Source organism: Callithrix jacchus, chromosome 19 (genome assembly GCF_049354715.1).
Source record: "Callithrix jacchus isolate 240 chromosome 19, calJac240_pri, whole genome shotgun sequence".
NCBI classification, from domain to species: Eukaryota; Metazoa; Chordata; class Mammalia; order Primates; family Cebidae; genus Callithrix; species Callithrix jacchus.
The window spans coordinates 11,292,505-11,306,647 of NC_133520.1; the positions used below are offsets into that span (position 1 = coordinate 11,292,505).

General features: G+C 33.4%; 1 protein-coding gene across 11 annotated transcripts in view; it reads right to left on the bottom strand.

Annotated features, from left to right (window-relative positions):
• LOC144580351 (spermatogenesis-associated protein 17-like) overlaps positions 1-14,143 on the bottom strand; it is a 150,917-nt gene that overhangs the window by 88,143 nt on the left and 48,631 nt on the right. For 10 of the 11 annotated variants that reach the window (XM_078356559.1, XM_078356556.1, XM_078356558.1 and 7 more), the window contains exons 3-4: positions 11,021-11,224; positions 3,443-3,644 (exon numbers count right to left, since the gene is read on the bottom strand). In XM_078356559.1, the coding sequence (XP_078212685.1) occupies positions 3,501-3,644; positions 11,021-11,224 (348 nt within the window). In that variant the 3' untranslated portion in view covers positions 3,443-3,500. Of the gene's footprint in view, positions 1-1,866; positions 1,938-3,442; positions 3,645-11,020; positions 11,225-14,143 lie in introns of all 11 variants that reach the window. The other variant, XM_078356552.1, reaches the window with a different exon arrangement.

Consider the following 14,143-nt stretch of genomic DNA (forward strand, 5'->3'; position numbering starts at 1 on the left):
GGAACTCAATGTTATGAATTGTGTTTTCTCAAAATATGTATATGTTGAATTCCTAACACCCAGTACCTCAACATGTTACCTTATTTTGAAAAAGGGTCTGACATAGTTTGACTTTGTGTTTGCACCCAAATCTCATGTTGAGTTATGATTCTCATTGTTGGTGGAGGGACCTGCTGGGAAGCGATCGGATCATCAGGGTGGATTTCTGCCTTGCTGTTCTTAAGATGGTGAGTGAGTTATCATAAGATCTGGTTGTTTAAATGTGTGGTACTTCCCCCTTTGCTCTCTATCTTTTGCCACCATGTGAAGATGTGCTTGCTTCCTCTTCACCCTTCTGCCATGATTGTAAGTTTCCTGAGGCCTCCCAGCCATGCTTCCTGTACAGTGTTTGGAACTGTGAGTCAATTAAACTGCTTTTCTTCATAAATTACCCAGTCTCAGGTAGTTCTTAATAGCAGTATGAGAACAGACCAATACAGGGTCTGGTAACACAGGCAGAGGTAACACATGCATATGAGGTCACAATGGAGAAGGGTAAGTCCCTACTCTAATATGTATGGTGTCCTTATAGCAAAGACAAATTTGGACACAGACACAGATACAGGGAGAACACCATGTGACGAAGGCAGAGATCAGAGGAATGCTTCTAGAAATGAGGAACATAAAGACTGATAGCAAAGCACCAGAAGTTAAGGTAGAGGCATGAACGATTCTTACTCACAGAGAAGGAACCAGCAGCCCTGCTGACACCTCCTTCCTGGATTTCTAGCCTCCAGAATTGTGATACAGTACATTTCTGTTTTTTAAGCCATCTGTTTCTGGCACTTTGCTATGGAAGCCCTAGCAAACTAATACACTTAGAAAATTTGTCTTTTAGACACATAAAGAGACGTGTTTAATGAGGTTAGGATGCTGTGGTGTAGCTCTGCTCATTGTCCTCCTCAACTTCCGGCTCTCCAGATTCAGGGATAAAATCCAGCCTATCTTTGGAATCTGATTTCTTACAACTTCTTTGATGTCTTACATGCAGAATCACATTTGTGGTTATAGAAAGCATGTTAATAATTCTCTTTTATTAAGACCCTACTATGTTCCTGACACTTTATATTCATTTTCTCTTTCAATCCTCCTTACAACCTTTTAAGGTAACATTTCTGCTTCATCTTACAGACAGGAAAATAGTTTCAGGTAGGCTAAATTACTAACCTAAGATTATACTGCTGTTTAATGGAGCTAAGATTTGAGTTCATATAGATCTAGTTCCAAAGTTCACACTACTTCTACTAGAATACACTGCAGTTTTCAGAATGATATGAAAACAAAAGAGCTAACTTATTAAATTCTCAGATAAAATGCTACGCTTTGAGTCCTTAAAATTAGAAATAAAAGCTCTACCTTCCTAGGTCTATATAGCAGGTTCCTGATATACTACTTTTAATTCCTTATAGGTAAAGTTGGTTTTGTGGTAAAGGACCCTCTGCATTAACAAACCATGCATCTTTGCAACAGGAGTATATGTCATGGAATTCTTATCGGCAAAAATATAAAACCTGCATTTCTAGTATTTCTTTTGCCACGCAAGATACAATAATGCATTATCCAGTATACAAAAACCAAAATGGTTTCAGAAGAATCTATGAAAAAAAATTAGTGTTTCAACTCTAATAATGGAATTATTCTTAGGCTAAAGACCAATACTTAGCTTAGTTGCAAAACATATAATAGCTTTGACCTGCAAGAAATGTTTTTAGCATTTCCAACTTGGTTTGTTTCTGATTGGTTGATAATCTTAGAAAGAGTTTGCAATCTCTAAAAGCTTCAGGGCAAAGGGTCATCAGCAACACTGTGGAAGTTGAAGATACATACAAGTATTCCGTGGAAAATACAAATTGAGCAACTTCAACTTTCTTTGAGGATAACATTGATAGCTGATCTTTCTAGGCTTACCAAAGCAAACAGTAAGAAATGATATCTCAGTATGTTTAATATACAAAAATATCTGTAGAAAACCAATCAGATAACCAATAATTATTGCAATTATTTGTTTGAGCAATTAGTCTTGCTATTTTGTAAACTTTTGCATCATTGGAAATAGAAAAATAATTCTAAGTAATATAATTCTTTAGATAATGATCACTAAATTTTATATTTTGCTTGACAAGGTCTGAGAAGCTTTAATCTTCTACAATATGTGTGGTAAAATGAATCTACCTCCTCAAAACTAATTGGAAAATACAGTTCCTTATTTTCTTACTCATCATATATTGGGTTAACCCAATCAGTTATTGAAAGAATCTGCCGAACACTCCACAGCTAATTATTTCACTTCAAATAATTGCTATAAAGTGAAAAATTTTATAAAAATTACCTAAGATGCCTGCCAATTTTGTCTTTGATATGTTTGTGTAAAAATTTTTACTTTTCAAGTCTCTTCAGAAATGTATAATTAAAATAAAGCATATTTTATCTGTACATATATATATCTTCTAACTGTAAAAATAATCTGAAATCCACTACAAGGGATAAGAGGTAATTCTAATTTCTCTGTGTATCAAAACACAGTTTTAAAATTTATTACAATTATTATATAAATTAGTATTGTAACATTAGCACATACATTATGTAAATACAATAAATAATTATCATTTTAAATGTTATATTTTGTATTACATAATAATTTATATTATACCAAGATTATTATAATTACTATTATATTAATGTCATAATGCCTCAGCATGTAAACAGCATTAAAATATAAGAAATATTACAAAGATAATTATGAGGCATTATAGAATAATGACATAATAAAAAGAAGGCCATAGATTTAGGATGGTCTGTTACAAATTACACATGACTTCACTGATGACAAAACGTCTTAAGAGAGAGAAAGTGCCTGAGAGAAAGATGTATGAATTGAGATCCAAATCAATGGATGCTAATAAAATAATTTAAAATTACGGGCTATTAAATCATTCTTCATCTTTATCAGTCATCTTCCTCAGTTATACAGAAACTAACCTCTTTCAATACACCTGATTTATTAAAACAACAATGTTATGTCAATGTATCAAAATGATACTTAGTCCACATTAAGAAAAATGTTTCTCTTTTATTAGATCTTATGGGTCTTATTTTAGGAGTATCATAAACATGTATGCTTTCAATATTGATAATTAAGAAAATATCTTCACAGATTATACATAGTTATTTATCCTCAAAATATCAATTTTTTTTTCCTTTGGGTTATCAAATAAATTTTTGCCATCAATACTGACCTCATTTAAATCATTTGCATGTTGAAAAATTATCGCTTCAAAACAGGTCAAGGGTGGCTTTTTTCTCACAAATAAAGGATTTTTTTACAATATTAGGAAATGGAAAATATTAGAAAATGTAAGGCAGTAAATATGGCACATCTATTTTTGTTCAGCTAATAACTCACATCTTGTCATTTACATTTTGCAGCCATTCCTTTCTTCTGAGCTCCTCTCTGGCCAACTTTAATTCATCGATTGGTTCTGCCACCCGCAACGTTGCTCCTCTCTGGCCAACTTTAATTCATCGATTGGTTCTGCCACCCGCAACGTTGGCTCCAAAGGCTTGTAGCGTTGTTCTAATACTTCAGTGATACCTCGGAAGGGCCCCTAACAAGACACGATGAGGAATATATTTTATTATGGAAGTTTTCTTCAAATGTATTATTGATGACCAAGGCTAGTGAACATCTACAAAGTGTAGCAGGTTTACTAAGTTACTTTTAGAACACCATTTGTTCTCTGAGTTAGAATATATATGACATAATACCACTTATTTTCAAGCAATGTTCTCTCAAATAAAAGTAATTACATTTAAAAATTTTTGAATTAAATGGAAGTTTCCCCACTTACACAAAAGATCTTTGTGCTATAACTGGTAAACTTGTTATAGGTTGCTTTGCTTTCTATTTTACAAAGCACATTTTGCTTGGTATAATTAAAAAGAATGCTATCCGTTTTTGAGTAAATAAAAATATTAGGAAAAAATTCTAAGCAGAGCTTTCAAAAAGCCTTTCTATAAATAGAAATAGGAGAGTTTTTTTTTATTAAGTTAAAAACTTTTGGTGAATGTCAAATCTTACATTTATTAGGCAGCCTCCTAAACATAGAAGAATCATAACTTTTATTTATTTTAAATGTTGTTTATTTAAAATTCTAAACTCCATTGTTCAATTATTCTGATACCAATAGCAACCTTTCAATGACACAAATGCTTGCAGAGGAAAGTCCATAGCTGCACTGTGAAAAGTAACTTACAATATATCCTGCTTTCAAGTTCCTTGTTATATATACTAGTTACTCAAATCCACTGGTTGACTAATTAGTATCATATTAGGCACAATGCAGATCAGAGACAGCTCAAGAGTTTGCAGTGCCATTAACTTCATATTGTATTTTTTTTCATCACTATTGTGCAGGATAGAAGTAATATAAAATGGACAAAGATTTCTAATCAAATTCTTTATTCTTAAAAATATCTTCTTTAAATAGGTTATCACTAACAAGACACAGCTGGAGTTACTGCAAGCACTGAGTGAAGACTGTGGGGCTAATAAAAAGAAATGATTCACGCCTCATTTATGTTCACTTATGTTTTACATTAATAGAAACCAATAATAGGAACCAGTTACCATAAAAGTCATGGACCGTAAATAACACAAATGGCAAATAAGTATCATCTAGTACTTTTCACAGCTGGACAGGAGGATTGCTGTATTTGAAAGTAGTTAATGGATTTTTATTGGAACTTTACTTTTTAAAGATACAGTAACATGATTCCAAGTCCACTATTAAGAAATCAAATAAGACGCCTTTCTTTTTTTTAACTTATTTGGATCCTTTTACTTTGACAGATTCTCTAATTTTAAAAATTAACATTTTGTTGTATGACAAGGGGAAAACTAGTTCTCTATGCTGGTGTTCATCATATGTAAAATGGAATAATAACTACATCTCAGGATTTCTCTTAAGATGTGTAACATAATTAACACCCTTACCATGTACTCAGAACACAGTAAACACTCAAAATGGTACCCACTGTATTGTCGTTGTTATTATTACCATTATAATTATTAGCTTCAACAAGAGTTTTTAAAAGGTTTTGAGCAATAGCAGCATCAACGAAATACACAATGGCCAAAGGCTATGACTTTGAAGAGGCCAGCATTCACATGGAGCAATGGTCTTCTCGGTGGCCAAGCTATGCCTTCTAACCTTTGTTGGTATGCAGACATAACACATGTTTACTTGTAGGCTTACTCTGCTACTCGTTCTGGAGCTTATTAGTTCTAAGGAGACTAGAAAGTGAAACAGAAGGAATCCTGCTTAAGATTAGAATGAAAGTTAACTCAGTTTTTCTTTTGGGTTCACTACCACATTCATAATCCCTGAGCTTTCCGCAGTCATGTCCATATTCCTGTGTCTTTTCAGTGGCTGGTCCATATATTTGTACCTCAGACAATTAGCATCTTGCCTTTGAGCTCAGTTGTCCTCCAGCTCCTTGGTTAGTGAATTTGACACCAGCTGTTAAGTTTCTCTGACGTCAAATTTTTGTTAATTTATATTTCTTTTGAAAACCTGCCTTTTTTTGATATCAGGCAATTGCCTATCCCAATAATACCTAGAGTGACATGGGAACCCAGATTTTGTAAATATATATCTGTATTTATATGTCTATGTGTCCCTTTCACCTATCAAGCTTTAAATCTGCTGATTGTACTTATTTCCAATTAATCCCTAATGCCTAGATTATCCAAGACTCAACCTCACCCTACAGGTATTTCTGGACTCTTATCTATGGTGTTTCAATGTTTAGTTTACCCTGCTTCTACCTAAGCCCTGGTTATGAGAGTCAGATAAATTTATGTCTTACTGTATTTTTCATAATTCATGTTATTTATAGTCATCTTGTATTTCTAAGCTTAATTATTAAAACCATAAAATCATCACAGATATTTTAAAAATTCACCTGACAAGTAGAGCTACTCTGGCTAGAGTACAAATATCATTTGGGCATAATCTCAAATGTCACCAATGAGTTATATACTTTTCTATTATTGGGTAACATACAGGAATATGGCTCAGAAAAAAAAAACATAAAACAATCCCATTTTGGGAAAGAGAAAAAGAAGTAAGGAAAGAAAGAAGAAGGGGAAGAGAAAATAAAAAAGGAGAATGGAGAAGAATAGGAAGGAAAGAGGCAAAGCAAAAAAGAGAGTAGATGGTGTGAGAAAAGATGACAGAAGGAAGATGGAGAAGGAAGGAAAGATAAGAGAAGGAAGGAAAGATAAGAGAATGAAGAGCAGGGCCGTGGGGATGACCCGGCCACAGGAAGAGGAGGAGGAACTTAAAATAGGAAAGAAAGGAGACAGAGGAAAGAGGAAAGGAAAAACAACGAAGGAGAAAATAATAGAGAAAAGAGAAGAGAATAAAAAAGGAAGGAAGAAAAATATTAGTAGGGATCATTATTTTGTAGCACGCTAGATAAATATAATTCCGGAGCATATATTAAGTATACATATATACATATATAAATACATATTTTTAATTCCTCCATATATTTATAAATTTCATATATAAATATATATATTTATGAATATATAAAAAATAAAAAATATATTTATATATTTCATGTATAAATATATATATTTCTGTCTCTACACACACACACGTTGTTTTACAAATGTGTGTATTTTTCTATTTTTATACTTATACCATACATATATATATATAACTTTCATATGGGCTGATATACCATTTATACATATATATATTTCATATATCTATACATCATCCATATATTATTTCTATATATCTATATATACCTTTCACCTATGTATTCCATAGACACTAAATACACTTAGGTATATATGAATATGTGTAAATAGAATGTTATGGAGGAAGAAAGCCACGGTAAGAAATGAAAACAGTTGTACGGACGTTGTATTCAGAAACAGAGATGAAGAATGAATGCTAACAAGTGTAGAAGAAGCCACATCATAAAAGTATATTAAAAGCAGGGCAACAAAACAAATGTAATAACATTATAAAACACCTATACAATAATATTACATGTTTAATGGTTAATGTTGTGAATATTGTATAGTGTGGTGGTTTGGTTCACATGAACATCGTGGTGTTTCCAGCTTAGAAATATTTACATGCCCTTATTTTATTCATGTCATGTAATTTTCACATTTCCTAAAATATTGTATGAAAAATTACTCTATGAATTCCATGTAGTACCAGCAGTTATACAAATGAATATAGTAGGCAATGTGGATTATTAAAAATTTAAATATGCAATGTTATATCTACCTTAACTGCTTTTGAATGGTTATTACATTTAACACACTGAACACTTAATATAGAACAAATGGAAATGCTAGAGTTACTATTTTCTTGATAGAATAATTAATACATTTAACTACTTGATGCAGTTATATGTTTTATATGCAATGTGATGATTGCTTGCACTAACAGAAAAATAGTAACGTACATAATTCAAAATAACAAAAATTCAGTTATTCATAATATAAAATTTTATATTTGCATTAAAACTATTTTAAATGCTTTTACTAGAATATTGATATAACTCTTATTTAAAAGGGAATAATGAAACCATACTCTGAAGACATATCCCCCAGAAAACGGAAAATTTTCCTACTATCTCTCTTTTGTCCCCTTGCTCACTCCACCATGTTTGTCAATCCATTTTAGAAAAGGAAAGAATTGTCAGAATCCCATAAATGGATTCGTTTACTAGGTAATTAAGAACACTAATACATGGGCCTGGAGTGATGGCTCATTCCTGTATTCTCAGCACTTTGGGAGGCCGAGACAGGTGGATCACTTAAGGTCAGGAGTTTGAGACCAGCTTGGCCAACATGGTGAAACCCTGTCTTTCCTAAAAATACAAAACTTAGCAGGGCATGGTGGCAGTCACCTGTAATCCCAGCTACTTTGGAGGCTGAGGCAGGAGAATAGCTTGAACCAGGGAGGCAGAAGTTGCAGTGAGCTGAGATCCCACCACTGCACTCTAACATGGGCGACAGAGCGAGACTCCATCTCAAAAAAAGAATACTGATATAAATAGAATATGATAGAAACTGAATTAGAGATGAAGAAAAAGAGAAAGCAGTCCAAGGGAGAAACTGACTATAGATTTTCAATTATATTTTATACCTCCTTCTCTAAGATAGTATAACCACCTGTTAATAGTATTATCAGTTAGCAGCTTTGAGAGAGCAAAAAAAAAAAAAAAAAAAAAAAAAAAACAAATAAAGGGAATTAAGGATGTAATTCAATTATAGATAATGGAAACACAACATATATCACAAATCATTACAGTAGAGTGGGAAATTTTCAATGACACAGAATGTAGGACTATCTTATTGCCAGGATGATTCAATGGTTGGGGGTATAAAAGGCAGTCTCTAAGATGACCCCCAAGGGCCCCTGCCTCCTGGTATTCATGCCTTATGTAGTCTTTTGCCCTTGAGTATAAAATAGACATATTCATTTCTAACAGATAGAACATGGCAGAAGTGATGGGATATCACTTCCACCATTAGCTTTATAAGCCTATGGCTTCTGTTTTGAAAGTTGTCTCTCACCATCCCTAGGATCACTCACTCAGAGGGAAGTGAGCTGCCATGTTGTGAGGCAGCTCTGTGAAGATGCCAATGTTAGGAGGGGCTGAGACATGACAACACCCAACCATGTGAGTGAGGGAACCAACCAAGAGGGTCTCACTGCCCTCCTATTCCCACCCTCTGTCTTAGCCTTCAGATGAGATCATGGCCCTAGCTGACATCTTTTTGTTTTTTGCTTTTGTTTTTAATAGAGGCAGGGTCTCACTATGTTGCCCAGGCTGGTCTCGAACTCCTGGGCTGAAGTGATCCTCCCACCTCACCCTCCCAAAGTGCTGGGATTACAAGCATGAGCCACTTTGCCTGGCCTGGTTGACATCTTGACTACAACATCCTGAGAGAACTCTAGTCCGATGCACCCACCAAAGGCTGTACCTAGAATGGCAAACCCACAGAAACTGTGAAATAGCAAATTTATTTTGGTTTAACCCATTAGATTTTGGAGTAATTTATTATACAGCAATATAGATACACAAGGGCATGCCAATGTAGGGAGCTAATGGTCAGGAGTTCTGGGAGTTTAACTGTGAGCCAAATCTAACCCTATTTGAGGTTGATACTACATGGTGGCAGCTTAATTATTGATGGGGATGATAGACCTGTTGCTCTCTGGGACTTTTAGGATGGTGACAATCATCACTCACCCCACCCCACTCTACCCTTCAGCCTCAGGAAGTCACTTGCCAACCCTGTTCTACCACAATCCAGTTACAGTGAAGATTTCCCATCTCTACCATGAGTCTTGCTTTGTTTCGAGCTGTCTCTAAACCTCAAATTCACATTTTTAAAATTACTCAAACCCAAGTTATGTTTAAAATGGTATGTAAAGACATACAGCATCAAATGAGAGGTAAAATTCAATCAAATTGATAATACATATGTTCCCAGCTACAAGTTCCAACAAGTATAACCTGTATATCAAATATAACCTATAGATCACGTAGAACCACGTATATCAAGTGCTGTAACAATATTTTTACATAAAAATTTAGATTCTAAAAAATAATCCATGTTTTAACTTCCTATTAAATGTAATAAGATTCTCAACGTCACTAATAATTAGAAAAATGTAAATCAAAACTGCAACAAGATACTACTTTACATCCATTAGGATGGCTACTGTATATATATTTATACATATACAAAATATATGTAAATATATATAAATATACAATATAATATATTTTATATATTAATACATACTACAATATATAAAAATATATATAATATTACATATATATAAAAACAGAAAATAATTGCTGGTGAGAATGTGGAGAAATTGGGACCCTTGTACCCTGTTGATAGGAATGGAAAATGTGTACAAATGCTATGGGAAACAGTATGACAGTTCTCAAAAATTAAAAATGTAATTACCATATAATTTGGCAATTCCACTTCTGAGTATATTTTTCTTTTTTTTTTTTTTTTTTTGAGATAGAGTCTTGCTCTGTCACCCGGGCTGGAGTGCAATGGTGCAATCTGCGCTCACTGCAACCTCTGCCTCCTGGGTTCAAGCAATTCTCCTCCTTAGCCTCCCAAGTAGCTGGGATTACAGGTGCCTGCCGCCACGCCCAGCTAATTTTTTGTATCTTTAGTAGAGACGGGGTTTCATTATGTTTTTCAGGCTGGTCTTGAACTCCTGATCTCGTGATCTGCCTGCCTCAGCCTCCCAAATTGCTGAGATTACAGGTGCGTGCCACTATGCCTGGCTAATTTTTGTATCTTTAGTAGAGATGGGTTTCACCATGTTTGCCAGGCTGATCTTGAACTCCTGACCTCGTGATCCACCTGCTTCAGCCTCCCCAAATGCTGGGGTTACAAGCGTGAATCACCACCCGGCCAAGTATATCCTTAAAATAAATGAAGACACAATCTCAAAAAGATCTTTTACACCCTTGTTCACAGCAGCATTGTTCACAACAGCTAAAGTGTGGTAGCAATTAGAATGCCTATTGGAGGATAAATAAAATGTGGTGTGTACTTAAAATAGAGTATTATTCAGCCTTAAGAAAGAAGGAAATTTGCACATATTCTTCAACAAAGATGAACTTTAAGAACGTTGTGCTAAGTGAAACAAGTCATGTCAGGGGATGGGGAAAACGAAAATGGAAAGCTGTTTAGTGGGTCTAGTGTTTCAATATTGCAAGATGAAAAGAGTTCTAGTGACAGATGATTACATAAAAATATGAATGTACTTAATGCCACTAAAGTGTATATTTAACAGAGTTAAATTAAGATAGAAAATTTTATGTAATGTGTTTTATCATAATATAAAAAATATAAAAATAGCAAGAATAAAATTAATGACAGAATCCTTATACAGCAAATTAGTACCTGACATTTCTTTCTATTAATAGGTGGTAGAATTTCAAACCGAGGAAATGAACGGGTGCTTGTACAAGCAAGCCAATCAGTAAGGCTGGTGGGATCCTTCTGCTTAACTTTAGGTCTTTGGTGTGTTAAAGGCTTTGCCTTCTGTAATTGCAGCTCCCATGGATCAGGCTCTTTTCTGAATGGTGAATTGTATATTCCTGGAATCTAAAGAAGAAGAAATCAATTTTGATTTTTATCTTTAATTTTCACATGAAATAAAAGAAAAATGCAGTTGTACCAAGAAATTTTTTCTTATGTTTAAAGAATATTTTAAACTACAACTGTAGTTCTTAACCAGAGTTGGACTTCAGATTTACCTAAGGAGATTTTACAAAATATTCATACTTTGTCTTTACTCTAGACTAACAATTTCAGTATCTTTCAGGATTGAGCACTAAATATTTTAAAAACTAGTGAGCTAAAGTTCCTATCTGTCACACAGCCTTTTCACATCATTATACTTAAGAAAAAATTACAGTAAGCCCCAAGCCATTCATTCTGTGTTCTAACTATATGCTACGTATATTTAACTATATGAGTAAGTCACATATTCACTCACAGAAAGTCAAATATACAATGCTTAAACAAGTTTCAGATACAAAATATGTACTAAAATATTTGATTGATTATTTTAATTATTATTCATTACACAACCCAAGGGCAGCTATCTTAACTTTTATACTTTAACAGTCAAACTGGTATCACCCAATCATAATGCTATAGGTATCACCTATAATGATGTCTATAGCCTATAAAATAGGCTATAAAACTACATTATATATCACTTAAAATAATAATAATCATCATCATCCTGTATAAATACAATCTTGTATTAATAAAAATAATAATCCTGTATTTCATGAGTTGTGTTCACATGGTTAGGTGCTATGCTTCTGTAGTGTCCTATTATCCTTGCTGTTCTATCACTGACTTTGTCACATACTGTATCAAAATAGTCAAAAGTGCCTAACATACAACAGAGGTTCAACAGATGTTTTTGTGTCAAATGTTAAGTCAAATTTAGCAGATGTCCATTTTTGAAAATTTAATGTTGTTTGAGTATACAAACTTCATAGAACGCAATTTTGAGGGTATTGTATTTTAATAGTATTAGATACCAATCTTTGCTATATGGTTCCATGAAGCCTTATATCAAAATATATACAGATGTGAATATGTAAATATCATACACAAATGCATACTCAAAAGGAGAAGTTACATTTTAAAGGGCAGTATGACTTATTTGGTTTCTTCGTAGACACTCTGGACTATATAAAGAATATATCCATTAAATTTATTTGTTCTTACTAAAAATGTGATTTCTCTTATGCCGTCAGCATATCTATAAATATGCCTGTTTGCTATAGTTACTTCATGGAATCAGCAGTTCCAAAGCATTAACTAAGACAGCTGTCTTGGAAAAACTACCTGAAAAGTTTATATTTCCAGCCTAACTCAACAATAAGTGTTAACCTCTATCAAATATCTACCCAAGCTAGATTCAATGTCCTATCCCAAATGCTTCCTTACTATGGAAATAACCACCACAACACCTGTCATATTACACTGTTTCAAAATTACATTTACATGTATGTCTTCCATGAGCTAGCAGTTGGAGCACAGAGCATCTGTTCCAGGTATCTTTGCAACCCCAGGGCCCAGCAGGGTACTTGACACTTAGTAGGCACTCAATAAATGAATGTTAAATGCTCATCTAGAATAACAATGCATAGTTCATAAAGGCTCATGAAAACCTCTATTTTACTCTTGCTTTCCTAAGCAACATAAATAGCTTAATAAAAAGTTTGAGACTTACTTCAAAATCGTATTGCCTGCTTTCAAAGAATATACAGATTATACCATTTTTCTCTTTCTTAACAGAACACTTTCAATTTGCTTTTAAACACATTGTCAAAGACCTACTTGAGGCACCTCCAACTCAAATTTTCTTATTCTATGATTGGAGACTGAATTTTATTGGATACAAAAAAGTTAATGTAAATGCATTTACACATTTAAAAATATTTTTGTACTGGCTCCTCTTGGAGCTTTATTCTCTATTACAATTGACACAAGAAAAACACTGTGCTGAGAAACACTAAAGGCAGCTATGCGAACCATTTCTAAGTCACGTTCACATTTTCTCAATACAACGGTAAAGGTAGACAAGGTATATACACAGACAATAGACTTCTGTGGGCAGTAATTTTTAAGTCAATGGCAATTATAAAGATAATTTCTAGGGTGATTTTCTAAGATGAGAATTTGTCCATTATAATGAGAAAAAAATAAATGTTATATTTTTAAAAGACTACCATGACATAAAGTATAACTGAATGTACACTCTATAGAAATGATATGAGAATAACATTCTGATCAGTGATGATCTGATAAACTGAAGTCTGTCAGTTTTTTGTTAACATTTTTACAACCTTACAGATTAAAATAGTAAAATACATACCATTTAGCTAGATTATAATTTATCAGTTGAAAATATCTCCCTACCCGAATAACTACGACCAGCCATTAACTTGACCCCATTAGAAATCCTCTTTGATCTCCTTGCACATTTGCATGCACGTGTATACATAGGCTAGATGGGAAATGCAAATGGATCGGTAGACATGATAGCTTTCTTAAATTATATTTTGCAACCTATATGGAGACCTCCTCATGTGTATTCTCTTTGCAATTTAAATCAAATATAGATCGAAATATATTTTAATTGAATTTCAAATGTATCATTTAAAGTCTTCAAGGTGTCAGTATTTTAGAAATTAATTTAATACATTTGCTAACTTACGTCAATAAAAACAGTCCAGCACTCCCTCAATCCCTACAGCAAGCAAATCCCCTATTGATTTATATTGATACACTATTCATTTACTTATTATATCTTTAAGTAAATGAAACAACCTTCACATACTATTGTCTCAATTGCCATATTTCATCATTTGTAAGCCACTTACGAAGAATGGTTTGTTGTTGATTTTTAAAAATATTACCATGAGTCACAAAGACAGGGTTAATCCTAAGGGACTGTGGCATATTTTTCAGTTTTCACATTTTTCACAACTTGGAAGG